At 42.6% G+C, this 17,079-nt stretch overlaps 3 protein-coding genes across 10 annotated transcripts in view; all 3 read left to right on the forward strand.

The window, feature by feature from the left end:
* ppfia1 (PTPRF interacting protein alpha 1) overlaps positions 1 to 1,014 on the forward strand; it is a 132,368-nt gene extending 131,354 nt beyond the window's left edge. For 4 of the 5 annotated variants that reach the window (XM_084059162.1, XM_084059165.1, XM_084059163.1 and 1 more), the window contains one exon: positions 888 to 1,014. In XM_084059162.1, coding sequence (XP_083915288.1) covers positions 888 to 949 — 62 coding nt within the window. In that variant the 3' untranslated portion in view covers positions 950 to 1,014. Of the gene's footprint in view, positions 1 to 865 lie in introns of all 5 variants that reach the window. The other variant, XM_084059164.1, reaches the window with a different exon arrangement.
* A 7,911-nt stretch (positions 1,015 to 8,925) lies between these two features.
* LOC311048952 (kelch domain-containing protein 3-like) lies at positions 8,926 to 12,620 on the forward strand (the record flags this gene model as incomplete). Its single annotated transcript, XM_084062325.1, has 5 exons — positions 8,926 to 8,950; positions 9,931 to 10,837; positions 11,940 to 11,949; positions 12,264 to 12,360; positions 12,529 to 12,620. The coding sequence occupies 5 exons, from the start codon at positions 8,926 to 8,928 to the stop codon at positions 12,618 to 12,620; spliced, it is 1,131 nt and encodes a 376-aa protein (XP_083918451.1).
* Positions 11,813 to 17,079, forward strand: part of cttn (cortactin) — a 50,296-nt gene continuing 45,029 nt past the window's right edge. For all 4 annotated transcript variants that reach the window (XR_014600917.1, XR_014600918.1, XM_084059207.1 and 1 more), the window contains exon 1: positions 11,813 to 11,949. The gene's annotated coding sequence lies outside the window, so the exon portion shown is untranslated. The remainder of the gene's footprint in view (positions 11,950 to 17,079) is intronic.

Here is a 17,079-nt window from a genome sequence, read left to right on the forward strand (position 1 = left end):
TTATTTTTGGAACATATTAACACAATAACCGCCAAGGTATGAAACATCGTTTGTTATCCCCTTGACAGCGTAATTACCTTCATCCGATGATATTAGAAACGCCGTGGAGGCGACATTGTGTTCCAAAAAAAAACAAAAAAGGCAGGGAAGGGGTAAGCGGGAGGGATCTGTGTATTCAGACGAACCACAACATTCCAACCGCGATCCGCCATTTTGGGGCTGTGGCTCGCTGAAAACAGTGGTTTTCAATGCAAAAAAACAGCAACTGAGTTACAGCTGTTTTTCTGAAAATCCCATAGTCAGGGCGGGCGGAAGTTTTTTGGAATGATGTCACATGATCCACATAATTCTTCTCTGATTGACGATGGATCATCACAGAGCTGTGTTACGGTGCCTAAAACAGTGTTAACACATTGGGTTAATTTAACTCTTGAGAGTGTACAAATGGAACCAAATGGACCCGTTAGGGTCCATTTGGTTCCATATGTACACTCTCAGAGTTACAGACCAGAACCAAGGACGGGTGTTTGATCTAACATGGTTAAAATAGAGTGTGAAGTTACAATGGGTTTGTATAGGAAGGGGGCGTGTCTGATAAAAATGAATATCTAAATACGGAATCAAACAACTTATAAGCTGTCTGGGGTGAAAGACTAAAGCCTGAGTAGACGATAAAATGGCCCCAAACATGTTTGAAAGTGAAAGATCACCTTTAAGCTTTACTCTGTGCAGAATGCAGCTTTAATAACGCACGTTGTACTGCCCTCTCCTCTCTCTCTCTCTCTCTCTCTCTCCTTCTGCTTCTCCTGCGTCTGTGTCTCTCTATCTATCTCTCTCTCTCTCTCCCTCTCTCTCTCCTTCTCAGTTTATCCTCATTATTTCTATAGGTAACCGTTGGTCTGAAGACGAGGGAGAATTCCCTGCCTTCAAGACCAGGATGATGAACTGAACCAGACAATACACCTTTTAAAAAAGAACTGAACCAGACAATACACCTTTTAAAAAGACACTAAAGATTATTATTATTATTATCATCATCACAGAAGAAACACCTTAGTAGTCATGTTGTCACCGCTCTCAGTATCCCCCTCCCCCCCAGAGGACATATTCTAGATTTATTATAAGTGTATCATATTTATGTACGCTGATGGGACATCCAATTGATTTTAGAATGATCATGTATCTTCTTTTTTCTTTTTTTTTTACCTCCATCCCACCCGTTAATCAACTCCCTCTTTTTTTTTTTGTGGAAAACAGTTTCCCTGTAACTGTGCTCTTATTCTTATTCTTATTATTATTAAGCTTAACTTTGTGTCAGATGTAAAACTGAATGTTTCAGCTGTCTGGAGTTTGTATATTTCTATCAACAGGCATTTTATCTAATCTTTTTTTTTTTATAATCCTCATCCTTATTGACCAGATGTATGTTATCGTTGTTGTTATTCGTTGATGATGTTTTATTTTCCCTTCTTGTCTTTGAGTTCTAATCATTGAATTTACGCTCAAGTGACTTTGATAAATATGTGATATAACTTTATAACTCTATCTGCTTTGTTTAACCACACCGACCCGGGGCGTGTCATAAATAATAATAATAGCCCGTCTTTACAAGACAGCTTGCAGATTTGTATTAACCCATTAAGACCTGAAGCCGATTCTACACATGTCTCCTAAATATCCCAACAGTTTTCTGAAAAAAACGTATGTTTCTATATCAGTGGTTCTCAAACCTTTTCATGTCAAGGACCCCCAAAATGATATGTATTTGGCCGCGGACCCCCATCTCAAAATATTTTGTTCCAGGTGGTCCCAGAAGCAAAGATTGGAGTTAAAAGTGTTCGCTTTGAAACAATATATATATTCAAAGATTTTCACACATTTTTCATGATTTTTGAATAGCCAGAGTGTAAAATAATGCTTTTTTTTTTAGCTCAAATCAAAAAGTGACACAGATGCGTTCCAGGTCTTAATGGGTTAATTTTCGGGGCAAAGAGATTTTGGTGTGTGGAGAGGGGCGGGGCGGGGGTGTCAAGTATAGAGATCCCTGGTGCACACCTAGTCAACGCAGTATAAGAACGGTTTTAAGTGGTTTAAACTGTATTATTGTTTTTGTTTTTTTTAAAGCTCATCACACGTGATTCTATGTAAATGCAGCTCTTTTAAAGGTCAATGGATTTATTATGTGTGAATATATCAGATGATGAATATTGCTGGAGAAATATCAACACTGTGGACGATCCATCAGCCTTTCATGGCAGACCAGATACCATGTGAAACACCTTTTTATTATCACTCTCTCTCTCGCTCTCTTTTTATTGTCATATATCTGCGATACCAAAATGAAAACTCTTGAATAAACAGAAGCTAAAGAAAAAGCCATAACGAACTGGTAGCAGGATATTTTACGGGCTACTTTCTGATGCAAGTCAAAATAGGAACTCCCAGGGTGCTCTCCACTTAGTGCCAGCTGGTTCTCAAAGTGTGCGGGGGGTCCAGGGGGACCCCCCTCAGGGTCTGTGAGTGTACACATGGAAACGAAGGGACCCCCAGGGGTCCTTGAGGGAGTTCCAGGGGGTCCCCAGCTAAATGATTGATTGTTTGGAACCAAATGGACCCTTATGGGTCTGTAACTCTGAGAGTGTACAAATGGAACCAAATGGACCCGCTAGGGTCCATTTGGTTCCATTTGTACACTCTCAGAGTTAGATTAACGTTGATTTTACAATATAAATCGGGGTCCCACCCAGAGATGGAAATGCCATTAAATGGGAGTCCCGTAGCCCTATAATGCATGTCAAACTGGGGGTCCTTGAAATTGATAATGGTTGAAAATCACGGCCAGAGCCGTAAAGATCTTCTCTTATGGGGGTCTCTGACATTTTTTTTCAAACGGGGGTCCGCGGGCTTAAATAAGTGTCAATTTGTGGGTCCTTGACATGACAAAGTTTGAGAAGCACTGCTTTACGGGGTCCGTTCGCTTCCATTTGTACACCCTCAAGAGTTATGGGGGGATCCTTGAAAACTAGAAATAAGAAACCTTGAGAACCACTGCTTCAGTCCACCTCCCCCGCCTTGTAGCCCCGCCCCCTCCCCTCCCCCTCACCTCCTTGAGGAGGCGTGTATGCCTTTTGCAAACCGGCACACAACCAACCCCGTCACCGCAGTGATTTTTCACGTCACCCCTCGACAACGAGGCCCGACTCGCCAACAACAGCGAGTCCTTGAGGCTCGCGAGGTTTCGCCCCGAGCGAGCGAGCGAGCGATACGGCCTAGCCTGGCCCGCACGATGGCCTCACAAGTCGAGCGTCTTCGTCGGGCAAAAAGCCTTGGTGGATGGACGGAATAGCTTATCGCCCGCTTTTTCGCAAAGTTTGCACATTGTACTTGACGATGACTTGGCGCTCGTGTAGGCGTGCTAACGTTGCTAGCCTGGCTGTGAGCGAGCGTCACTTCGACCCCGCCCCAAAGGTGGGGCGTTATGGGGCAAATGGCGTTAGCCAATGAATACGATAGGTTGTTTGTGAAATTTGCTGAGGGGAAGAAGAATAAAAAGGCATACGCGGAGAGCACATAGGAAGTCTCCTCGTTCTAGTCCCGCCCCCCCACCCCCCGCCCCCCCCTTCCCCCACCTCCTTGGGAGAGCACACAGGAAGTCTCGCTCGCAACGGCGGCGAGTTGAAATGTGGAAGCTCTCCGTCAATGGACCAACTTCACTGCGGCCTCAATCGACCCCACTCCCCCCACTCTCTCTGTCTGTCTCTCTCTCTCTCTCTCTCTCTCTCTCTCTCTCTCTCGCCCTCTCCTCCCCACAGGGCGGTTCGATCCGCCCCCGAAAAAAACCTTTAAAGAAAAAAAAAAGAAAAACGTTTTTTGAAAAAAAAACAGAAACACTTTGTACGAAGACTTAATATCAAGCCTTATCGTTTTGTTTTTTCTTAAACTCCTCACTGTGTCCTTTGTTCTTATTTATTATTAGTCATTCATTCACAATGCGTCGTGCGTTTCCTTCACCAGTTTTTTTTTATTTGTTAGTATAATTAATGAATGAAGCCACGGTTTGTTTGTGGGCGTGGTTGGCTGGCCCCTGCTGTCAACCCATTAAGACCTGGAAACGCGTCTGTGTCACTTTAGATTTCTCTGGGCTATTCAAAAATAGCAGATCTACAAGCTCATAGCGCGGCACCGAGTGCCGCGCTATGAGCTTGTAGATCTGCTAATTTTGAAAAATCGTGAAAAAATATGTTTTTGATTTTTATTTCTCAAAAAGGGTTTAGGATTTAGATTTTTTTTTTTTAAAGAATCGGCTCAGGTCTTAATGGGTTAATGTCAAAGGTCACACATACAACACCGGTTCCCGCACGGAACTGAAGACGTGTCCCTCACTACATGTATTATATGACACAGAGAGTAGCGTTTCTGTCGGGACAGAAACCTCCTATCTCCGTTATTTTAACTTTTTTTTTTGTGTGTTTTGTTGGTAAATTAACGCATAAAAAAAAAACGGGAACGCATCTCTGTAACCACTTAAACCATTATTTTATACTGTGGGCTATTAAAAAATAGCAGATCTACAAGCTCGTAGCATAGAGCTTGTAGATCTGCTTTTTTTTTTTTTAATCGTGAAAATGTTTGCAAATGTTTGAATATGTCGATTTTTTTTTAAAGCAAACATTTTTAACTCAAATCTTTGCTTCTGGCGGGGGGGGGGGGTTCCCTGGAATAACACATTTTGAGATGGGTAATATATCATATAATATATATATATATATATATATGTATTCAAAGATGTGCACACATTTTCCACGATTAAAAAACAAATAGCAGATCTACAAGCTCATAGCCAAAGAAATCTCAAAACGACACAGATGCGTTCCCGGTCTTAATGGGGTTAAAACGCCCTATACCTGCTTCATCGTACTACAGCGTCACACCAAAGCATCATATAAGCTATTTTTTGCTCATTTCTTTATTTGAATCCTGTAAAGTAAGCTTTTCGCACATTTTCCTCGCCGACAGAGACGATGTCCAAAACGGTTACTTTTCCAGGAAATTGAAAACAAAAAAAAATCTTGTTTCAATGGATCTGAGGTATAGTTCTCATTTAGTCAGAAGCTGTTGTTAATATCTTTCATCGGTTCAATATTTATAAAAGAAAAAGCCACTGACACACTAAACCACTTTCACGTTAACCCATTAAGACCGGGAACGCATCTGTGTCGTTTTTTCGATTTCTTTGAGCTATTCAAAAATAGCAGATCTACAAGCTCATAGCGCGGCACTCAGTGCCGCGCTATGAGCTTGTAGATCTGCTATTATTGAAAGATCATGAAAAAGTGTGCAAACATTTGTAAAATGTTGAGTTCCAGGGACCCCCAGAAGCAAAGATTTGAGTTACAAATGTCCGCTTAAAAAATAATTTTCACTATTTTTGAATAGCCCGAAGAAATCTAAAAATGACACGGATGCGTTCCTGGTCTTAAAGGGTTGAATAAAATAGCTGATTTACAAGCTCATCTTGTAAATCGGCGACTTTTGCTCCTTTTTTTTGTGACCCTGTAGTCTGACAAAGTAGGTTATTCATTTACGAAAGAAAAAAGTTGATATATATATATATATATATATATATATATATATATATATATATATGGAGATAAAAGGTTTCTACCCGACAGTGACCATAGTAGATTATGCGATCTAGTCGTTTTTTTATGCACAAAATACAAATCATGTTGCTGTCCTTTGTTTTTGTTTTTATTTTTCCTGCTCATTGAAACCTCCTGATCTTGTAACAAAATGATGTACAGTCTGAGTACTTTAATGAACTATTTTTATCACAGTATTATTTATTGCTTACTTTCAATAAAATACTGAAACTTATTTTCCACTGCCAATAAAAAGACTAAGTCTTTGTGTTTTCAAGCATTTGCTGGCCTCGGGCTCTCCTTTTTGTGTTGTTTCTCTGCACTCGACATGCATCGGGTCAAAAAGAATATAGAGACATTTTATCTTCGTTTATTCAAATTATAGTCTATAGAAATAGTCCATGAGCCAGACAAGATTTCATTATCGAAAGAGTGGGCAAAACCAAACCTATATTAAATTGTTCATAGGGTCAATACGAGTAAATAAATATATGATAACCTCTCCACAGGAGCAGCTTTTTCATGGTTATCACACATTTTGTTATTTTCCCCATACGTACATGACAGGTGAAAAAATGACAACATTTTAAAAAAGAGTTATCATAATGAAACTTCCTGAGTTGATTACTTACATGAAGACAATGATTTATCGTATTACAAGTTTTCTGAAATTGTATATTTAAATATGCAAATTAGGCATTTAGTCCATGAGCCTGAGCCCCAAAATTGAGCCAGATATTGAATATTCCCTCGTTAAAAACCTTTGACTCCAACATCTTAACAAAATGAAATAAGTATGTTGACTCTGGCTTTGTCCAATGTTCCAATGTTGATTCAGGAAAGGTATGCAAATTTGGGCATATTTTCCTAATGCTTAATTTGCATATTTAAATATACGATTTCAGAAAACTTGTAATACGATAAATCATTGTCTTCATGTAAGTAATCAACTCAGGAAGTTTCATTATGATAACTCTTTTTTAAAATGTTGTCATTTTTTCATGTACGTATGGGGAAAATAACAAAATGTGTGATAACCATGAAAAAGCTACTCCTGTGGAGAGGTTATCATATATTTATTTACACATACTGACCCTATGAACAATTTAATATAGGTTTGGTTTTGCCCACTCTTTCGATAATCATTGCTCAATTTTGGGGCTCTGGCTCATTGACTAAAATGACACATTACAGTTGCTCTTTGTTGTTGCATGGGGCTGTCTAAAGGTAGTGTAAGGGATATTGTTTTGGTTAAAACAAAACCTTTTGTGTTAAAAATTCAAATCTCTATATTGTGATGGTAATCATTTCTATAGAGTGTTTATTCAGTAACAGGAGTGTCTATGTCTCTCCAGCTCTTTAATGAAAATAAAATACATGTTGAACTGTTTTTCCAATTTCATCCAACTATAGGAGAACTATCCATTTATCGGCTTCAATTGTATAGTGTTCCAATGACAATGTTGTCATGTTTCTTTGGGTCATCAATTCTGTATATTTTTAGCGGTGCCAACCGCTCTACATTTGACTCTGTGTCTGTGTGTCTGTGTGTCTGTGTGTCTGTGTGTCTGTGTGTCTGTGTGTCCGTGTGTCCGTGTGTCCGTGTGTCCGTGTCTGTGTGTCCGTCCGTATGAGCCCGGGATGAGCACGGCAAAGAAGCAACACATACAAACACACACACACACACACACACACACACACACACACACAGACATGGAGATTGCCTATGCCATCTCTCCTCTCATTGGCCACACGTGCCACTGGTTATCAACGAGGGGTCCAGGGACCCCCAGCGTGTGTTATGTCTGTCCCAAGGGGCAAGGCTGAGATATTTACGATGAGGCCGACAAAATGGCCAGAGTGGCGCTGTTTTACCCTGCGCCGACCTGTGAGTTCAGAAAGAATTTATTTTAGCGCAAGTGAATGGGTTTTTTGACAAACTTTAGACTAGATTTTCTTACTGTAATAAAAATTGTCGTAAATTCTATATGCTTCCAGTCGCTAGTTTAAAGTCTCCTTTCAATCATCAGGATATGCGTTTTGCTAAATTATGGTTCTATTTATTATAAAATTGACGATAAAGTAGGCTATTCTCTAGGAGGGGCGGGATGATTTGATTGACACGCTACACAACCAATAGCATTCATTCCCCGCCCCCCGCTCTTGATTGACAAGTTACCCAACCAATAATGGTCTGAACTCATTCTGACGCGTATTGAAAGATGGCGGACCTACAGTCTTGGAACAATCGGCTTCATTTTCGGTCTGTAGAAAGCAGCGGAGGGGGTTTGTCCATCTCATTTATACAGTCTATGGTCTGTCCGGCCGTATGAGCACGGGATGAGCACGGGATTTTAAACCGCTATAACTCCAGTTTGCAGCATGCCACCAAGTCCAAATTTGGTATGTGGACTTAGACCACCAATAGGGACGAGCATGAATTGCTGAAGCCCCGCCCCCTCTGTCTTCCCATTGGCTGGCCTTTAAACAGCCATAACTCAAGTTCGCAGCATGCTACGGAGTACAAATTTTGGACATGGACTAAAACCACCAATAGGGACAAACTGTAATTACTTAAGCCCCGCCCCCTCTGCCTGCCCATTGGCTGGGCTTTAAACAGCCATTATTCCAGTTTGCAGCATGCTACCAAGTACAAATTTGGTAAGTGGACTCAGACCACCAATAGGGACGAACTGAAATGAGTTAAGCCCCGCCCCAAAGGCACCGCTTCCTTCACACAGGGTGTGTTTTTTTTATGTCCAATGTATTTGTATTTAAGTTCATAAAGTTAACGTAAGCATAACTAAATGCATAATGTGCTACTTTTGTGTGAGATAGAATGGTGAAGTGCAGCATTAATGTACGGGAAAAGTTTAAGTATGGAGATATGAGGTGTCTGCCAACAGTCTATATCTATGCAATGTGTCCCTCTGGAGTGAGTGTGGAAATATAGTGGCCCTCTACATCATCGAAGTTGCCCACCGCTGCGATTGCTATAGAGCGTGACAACACGTCGTCACCACCGGGGGGGGGGGGGGGGGGGGGGGGGGGCGGCGTGGCATAGTAGCGCAGACATGTTTGTTTTGGGCAATGTTAAGTCAACCTGGTTTATACCCCTCAAAAGATGTCCGCTGCTACCAAAAGACACTTGTTGACGCCCCCTTCAGGATGTTTGGCACGCTCTATAGCAGCGCCTGATTAAGCCTAAAGCCTAAAGGAAGATCACGTTATCAGGAAGAAGACAATCGGAGCCACTATATCGGAACCACTAAGATGTAAACAAATGATATCAGATGTGTTAAACCTGGGTACGTTGCCCTGGTTACCACTTATTGAAAATAATTCTTTTATAGCCCTCTCCCTTCTGTACCGGGGTTAGAGGACACTTAGATGATATTTTTAAAGACGGGGTGCTGTGATTTTCAGTGATTTCTTCCCCCCCTAAAACATAATGATCAGGTATTATGGTTATACTAGGAGGAAGATTTTTTTCAAAAAAGTGTACAGAAATTGTTAAACTTATGTTTTTATGTGGACACGCCTCCAGTTCATTAAGTATACCTGGTTCTCACCTTAGCACCTCCTCCACCACCTTAGCACCACCCACCTGTCCTAGTCCCTCCTCCTCCTCATGCCCACACCTGTTGTGTTATGATAATGAGGGGGAGGGTATGTTTTTACTATGTCACTAAAGCGCTTTTTTTCTATTGGCACGTTTGACCCCCAAGGTTTCAGCCTCCAGGTAGAAACTCAAAATAGTCAGAGAAGACATAAAACACCATAAAAACACCACCAGGGGGCTTAATGAAGTTCTATCAACCTCATAGACACATGAAAAACAGAATAAGTGCAAAACCATGGCACCACCTCTTTAACTGTACTGTACCCGTCTGTTCTCCTGAATAGAGTGATTCATTTCTATACAAACCATGACTCTCTGTGTCTTATTGCTTCGTGAAATTAATATGAACTTCATGGTGATAAGATTTATATTTTTAAGATGAGATATACCTTCAAATATACCTATCTTATCAGCAACTGTTGGCTTTGTGTGATTGGACCAAACTTTGCATGCCGTTTGTGCGTCCGAGCCAATATACGTGCAGTGCACACAATATCAGTCCATTATGTTATAGTTCAACAGAGCGTTACAGTAAAGAGGTCCATAACGTTACTGTTCAACAGAAGAGCACAGTATAGATCTATCGATACAGGCTGTGGGAGACGTTCTGCTGGACGATAGCTCTGACAGGACCAAATGGAGCATATAATGCTTCGGTCACCGTAGGACACCGGCTGTACTCCTTCGGAGCGCCCCGTGACCTGGGCTGGTTCGGTCAGCTCTTTGTGTACATCTTCCACACGGTGGCTTTACGCTGGGTGAAGTTGCCCGCGGTGACAACCAGAGAACGAGGAGAGCTCCCCACTGAGGTTCCCAGCCGGCGCGTGGGCCACTCGGCCGTGCTGGTAGAAGACATCGCCTACATCTGGGGGGAGGAGTTAGCTCGTGATAACCGGCTGTATGCGTTCGAAGTCGACGCCCACAAATGGCTGAAAACCGAGGTTTCCGGGACCGTTCCGGGGCCGAGGGCCGACCACTCGGCCTGCGTCTCGGGGAAGGTCATGTTCGTCCACGGAGGATACAATCTGACTGCATTCGCTAATGACATCCACAAGTTGGACACCACCGCGATGGTCTGGTCTTTAATTAACGCCGGAGGAGCTCTGCCGCCTGCTTCATCACGTCACTCCGCCACCATCATCGGGACAAAGATGTTTGTATTCGGGGGCAAGGTGGGCCCGATGGTCCGGGGACACTACAGCAACGTCAGAGTGTTTGACACAGAGACCAACTGCTGGCTGAGCAGCACGGCTTCTGCGCAGCTTCTTCCCGAACAACACTCGGCTCACGATGCCTTCGCCTACGATGGAGAGCTGTACGTATTCGGTGGCAACGAGACCTTCAATGGTCTGTGGAAGTTCAATACAAAAACCTTCACCTGGAAGAAGGTTGAGCCCAGGGGGAAAGGCCCAAAGAGGTCTAGTATGCACTGTTGCAGGGTTGGAGATCGTGTCTTCATCTTTTGTCGAGACCTGTTGTACATCTTAGACTTGAGTCCGAGTATGAAGACCTTGTGCAAGATGGCTGTTATTCAGCACGGTCTGGAGCAGTCTGAACTCCCACACGACATCAGGTGGGAATTGGCAGCCATAGCATCGGGTGGGAACTGACATCAGGTGGAATCAGAGAGGGACGTCGACTTGACGTGGGCGTTCAAATAAGAGTAAGCAGTGGTTGAAAGTAACTAAATACATTTACTTAAGTACTGTACTTTTTCTTTTGTACTTTACTCGAGTATTTCCAATTTCCAATACTTTTACTTCTACTCCACTACATCTCAGAGGAAAATATTTTTTTATTTTTTTTTAAGATTTATTTTTTGGGGCTTTTTTATTGCTTTTATTTGGAGAGGGACAGAGAAAGTAGTCTGACAGGAAGAATAGGGAGAGAGATGGGGGGAGACATGCAGCAAAGGCCGTCGGGAACGGGACGCGAACCCGCGGCACGCTGCTATTACGGATTCTCAACTAGGGTGCCTAGACCGCGACGCCACGGCCTAGGCCAGAGGCAAATATTTTACTTTTACTCCACTAAAATTACCTGAAAACTTTAGTTAGTTACTTTTAAGATAGCCTAAACTATGATATAATTAAAACATACATTAACCACTTTAGCCCTATTCTATACATAGGCTATTTGAAAATAGCCGATCTACAAGCTCACAACGCGTCGCATCGCGACGCGTTGTGACCTTGTAGATCTGCTATTTTCAAATATTTAGTACTTTTACTTTTTGTACTTTAAGTACATTTTGATGCCAATACTTTTGTACTTTTACTCAAGTCAATTTAGAATTCTGGACTTTTAGCTGCAACAGAGTATTTTTATATCGCAGTATTGGTACTTTTACTTAAATAAAGAATTTGAGTACTTTTCCCACCACTGTCAGGAGACATGGTTAGTAGTCTAGTTTTTATTTGTCGACGAAATTGTCAATTATATTTTGAACACTTCCCACGTTATTCATGGGAGGGGGAGCAGATTGTGACAGTGTGTAACATCTCTATGGTAACACATCTCTATGGGTAACACTTCTCTACGGGTAACACTTCTCGCCACAACACACCGGAAGCAGCAGCAGAGTTTCCCAGGAAGCAGCGATAGGGAGGAAGCATCTTTTCTCTCAGTCGGGACATTTTTTTTTATTCCCTTTCATTCCTCTGGGATTCCTTCAGTGTGTCGACGGTAAGAATACATTATATATCATTATGTATTTATTCACAACTATTGTAAATACAACCTCTGTATAGAATGCTTAGTGAGGTAAAGGTAGAGTTTATGGAGGAGAAAGAGAGGGAGAGAGAGAGAGAGAGAAAGAAGGATAGAAGGATAGAAGCTGTTAGCTTTCAGCTAGCAGCTAGAGAACTAGGAGCAGGAAGTAACACAGACAGTCCTTTAGAGGTTTTATCATCATAATGTTTCCTCATGTTTATTCAGAAACACATTTAAATGTCTTCAGTGTGATGTGTATAAATGTTTAATAGTGATACAACCATCAGACATGGCATTATGTCAGGGTTTCTACTAAGTCACTGAAGAACCTCTCCCTCCTCTGTAGAGTCAGAGAGGAGGTTCCACAGTCTCTGATGCAGGAAGGTGAGGAACACTCGGTGAATATCGTCCTCTATGCATGATTCTGACCCTTTTCCTCTCATCGTATCCATAAAGTAAAGCTCAGCCCTCCTGCTCTCAGATGTTTCACATCTTAGCGGTTAAGACGTTTTTACCGACGTGTTGAAACAAGCGTTTAAATCTCTGTTTTAGTTCAGCCCGTGGCCAGTCAGCCCCCCGTCCGCACGCGCAGTACTGCGCCCGTTAAGAGTGCGTTGGGAAAACGTGGCCACAGGCTGGACTAAAACAGAGATTTAAACGCTTGTTTCAACACGTCGGGTAGATTTTCTTGGCCGCTAAGATGTGAAACATCTGAGAGCAGGAGGGTTGAGCTTTACTTTATGGATACGATTTGAGGAAAAAGGTCAGAATCATGAATAGAGGACAATATTATTCGGGTGTCATCACTTTCCAGCACCAGAGACAGTGGAACCTCATGTCAGAGCTATATAGAGGAGGAGGTTCTCAGTCACTGCAGAATTAAGACACGTTTTTCCCTCAAAGGTGTTTTAATTCAACCAAATATAGTTAGATCAGGAGGAGGAGGATGAGTTAGATCAACCTTCTTCATCTACCTTTTAGATGAAGGTTATTGTTTCAACACGGAAATGAAATGATGATCTGATTATTATTATGGGCGTGGATCATGGAATGACCGTGTTATGATTGGTAGACAGGCAGGCAGGCAGGCAGGCAGGCAGGCAGGCAGGCAGGCAGGCAGGCAGGCAGACAGACAGACAGACAGACAGACAGACAGACAGACAGACAGACAGACAGACAGACACCCACAACCCTAATATGGTCATGTTAAGCAGTGTTCATTTTGACAGAATATTTTGATTTAGTCTTAGTCTTTTGTTTTGAATAACACACCATTTAGTTTTAGTCCTATTTTAGTCTTCTGAAAATTGTTTAGTCTTAGTCTAGTCTAGTCGACTAAATATCAAAAACCTTAGTCTTTTAGTCTTAGTCGACAAAGTTAACACTGATGTTAAGTGTCCTGTAAGTCCATGTGGGCTGACACTTTAATAAAGAAAAATCAACCATATCATGGCACTTTATTATATTTATCCTTCTGGGACAGAACAGATTGTTTATTACAACAGTGTGGCTTTTTATTTTATTTCAAGGACCACCATACCTCTCAGTTACAGACCTGTAAGGGTCCATTTGGTTCCATTTGTACACTCTCAGAGTTACAGACCTGTGTAAGGGTCCCTAAGGACCCCAGAGGGTCCACGGACCTCCACTTTTTGAGAATCACTGGACTGTAATGATGTGCTAGAGGTGGGTGTGGCTGTGTTGTTGCGACTGACAGACATTCGTGTCCTGTCCTGTCCTGTCCTGGGATTCTCTCTCTTCCTGGTGTTTGGCCCGGGAATCTCTCTTTTCCTGGTGTTTGGCCCAGGAGGTGGAAGTGGTTTTGAGGTTTAGTTTACAGTAACAGTTTAGGCATTTATCAGACGCTCTTAATCCAGAGCAATTTACAATAAGCAAGGACACACGATAATACATCATAATACACATAATACATCATAATACATCAACTGCATAGAAATAGTGATCTAATAATAAAGTAATGCATAAGTAAACCAATAATCTACTAATAACTAATACATGCCATCAACAATGACCTGGCATCTATCTACCTAACGTGCTATCTATAACTGTATCAATATAACTATATAAACTATACACTAATAGCAGTGGCGTTTGGTGGATTCTAACGTTGGCCCGGTCAACAGTGGCTCAAGACGGTTCTTCCTCTATTCCATCTCTGAATGGAGAGAGGTGGCCGTCTGTCTCTGCGCAATGGAGAGAAGGACGGCCAAGGTTTCCTTTTTGCTACTCACAACAATAATGAAATGTGAAGCTATTTCGGGGCCCTCTTTATACTGTTTAGCCCAGTGGTTCTCAAACTTTTTCATGTCAAGGACCCCCAAAATGATATGTATTTGGCCGCGGACCCCCATCTAAAAATATTTTGTTCCAGGGACCCCCAGAAGCAAAGATTTGAGTTACAAATGTTCGCTTTAAAAAATATAATATTCAAAGATTTGCACAAATGTTCAAGATCTTTCAAAAATAGCAGATCTACAAGCTCATAGCGCGGCACTTGGTGCCGCGCTATGAGCTTGTATAACTGCTATTTTTGAATAGCCAAAGTATAAAAGGTCATAATTATTGTGATGCTATATTAACACATTTTGCTGGGTACCCCCTGGAACCCCCTCAAGTACCCCTGGGGGTCCCCGGACCCCACTTTGAGAACCAATGGTTTAGCCTACCTGGCAGGAAACCGGTTTGACGGCTAAACTGTTTTTTTTAATGGCCACTCATTAACAATTCGGCCGAATGCAAATGAGCCCCATTTGAAAACAAAGGCGACTTTCTGTGGTCCGCTACAACAGAATAGGGGTGAGGGGCTGCTGCTAATGTTGATTTTCAGTTTTTTTTTTTCCCCTGGCGGATCTTGCCCCTCTACACAGGGACACGCTGGGTTTACAGACCGGGCCATGGCCTCGTTGGCCCCAATGATGATACGCGCCTGGCCTGCACTATAGGATGCCAGACCAACAATGACCTAGCATCTGTCTACATAACATGCTATCTATAACTCTATAACTATATAAAACTATACACACTATAGGATGCCAGGTTAACAATGACCTGTCATCTGTCTACATAACATGATATCTAAGTTACATTGTAGCCGTTGCATAATCCTGCATGGTGGTTAAGGCTAGGTCTAGTGCAGGGGTGATGCAACTTTGATGATGGAGAGGGCCACTATATTTCCACACTCACTCCAGAGGGACACATTGCATATACTGTCTCGCCGTATTTTAACTTTTTTCGCCATTCTATGTCACACAATAGTAGCAAAAGTAGCCGATCTACAAGCTCAAAACGCGTCGCAGAGCGACGCGTTTTGAGCTTGTAGATCTGCTATTTTTGCTATTTTTGAATTGGAATCCAGATTTTATTTTGCTATTTTTTAGTTAAAATCCTGAAAAGTTACATTTTCATTTTATTTCAAGTGCATTTAGTTATACTTATGTTAACTTTATGAACTTTAAATACAAATACATTGGACAAAAAAAAGACATTAAGCTACTACTATAGACTGAGGTAATTACAGCGGGTCATGTTTGCATGTTAGGAATCATAACAGCTGAAATCAATAATATATCAGTGTGTTCCAATATTAACCTGCGGGCCGCATTAAGTGAAGGTGGGGGCCGCATGTGGCCCCCGGGCCGCCAGTTGCCCATGTATGGTCTAGTACTACAGGTCAAGGCTAGGTCTAGTGCTACAGGTCAAGGCTAGGTCCAGAGCTACAGGTCAAGGCTAGGTGTAGAGCTACAGGTCAAGGCTAGGTCCAGAGCTACAGGTCAAGGCTAGGTCCAGAGCTACAGGCTGAGATGAGTCTGAAGAGGAGAGTCTTCACATTACAGCAGAACGGTCAGGGTTTAGGTTTAGACACAGATTCTGTGAGGTTAAAGGTCAGGGTTTAGGTTTAGACACAGATTCTGTGAGGTTAAAGGTCAGGGTTTAGGTTTAGACACAGATTCTGTGAGGTTAAAGGTCAGGGTTTAGGTTTAGACACAGATTCTGTGAGGTTAAAGGTGTCAGGGTTTAGGTTTAGACACAGATTCTGTGAGGTTAAAGGTCAGGGTTTAGGTTTAGACACAGATTCTGTGAGGTTAAAGGTCAGGGTTTTGGTGCCACATGGGCGACACACCAAGGGAAAAGGGAGTCCCTCCCGTCCTGTCTGTCTGTCTGTCTGTCTGTCTGTCTGTCTGTCTGTCTGTCTTCATCATCACACTGTAAAGTCTGACGTCCAGGATCAAATGAATGAAGCCACGTCTGTTCTGTACTGTGGTTGTAATGGGTTTAATACAACCCAGATGTCCAGCCGTCCTCTCTCGCTCTCTCGCTCTCTCTCTCTGTGTCTCTCTCTCTCTCTGTGTCTCTCTCTCTCTCTCTCTCTCTCTCTCTCTCTCTCTCGCTCTCTCGCTCTCTCGCTCTGTGTCTCTCTCTCTCTCTGTGTGTCTCTCCTCTCTCTCTCTCTTGCTCTCTCGCTCTCTCTCTCTGTGTCTCTCTCTCTCTCTCTCTCTCTCTCTCTCTCTCTCTCTCTCTCTCTCTCTCTCTCTCTCTCTCTCTCTCTCTCTCTCTCTCTCTCTCTCTCTCTCTCTCTCTCTCTCTCTCTCTCTCTCTCTCTCTCTCTCTCTCTCTCTCTCTCTCTCTCTCTCTCTCTCTCTCTCTCTGTTGAGTTGTGCTGACTCAGGACAACACAGTCTGGTTCTTGTTCCACAACAGAACCACTGAAGTGGGTGGAACCGGTCCAAAACAAACGGGTTCCACTCACATAGAGTCGACACACACATCCGGGCGGTGCAGTGAGTCAGCTGTTAGTGTATTCATTCAGCAGGAGGTCAGAGGGTTAATATGTTCCCTCTGGAAGGGGTTGGGGGTTCAGTAACCACATGAACCCTATTATAGCCTCCTCCTGACTGTCAGGAGAACATTCAGCAAAAAAAACGGCTGATCGGCTGTTTTCAGGAGAAGATGTTTGGTGGTGTAGAGGGAAAACACGAGGGGGACCCCTGGGGGACCCCCACGGTCAACTAAAGTACAGTTGCTCTGAAAATGATTGAGACCACCGCCCGGCCGGAGAGTGAGGTTTATTGGTGATAATTC

This window comes from Gymnoscopelus microlampas, assembly GCF_963454915.1.
Source record: "Gymnoscopelus microlampas genome assembly, chromosome: 1".
Taxonomy (NCBI): Eukaryota; Metazoa; Chordata; class Actinopteri; order Myctophiformes; family Myctophidae; genus Gymnoscopelus; species Gymnoscopelus microlampas.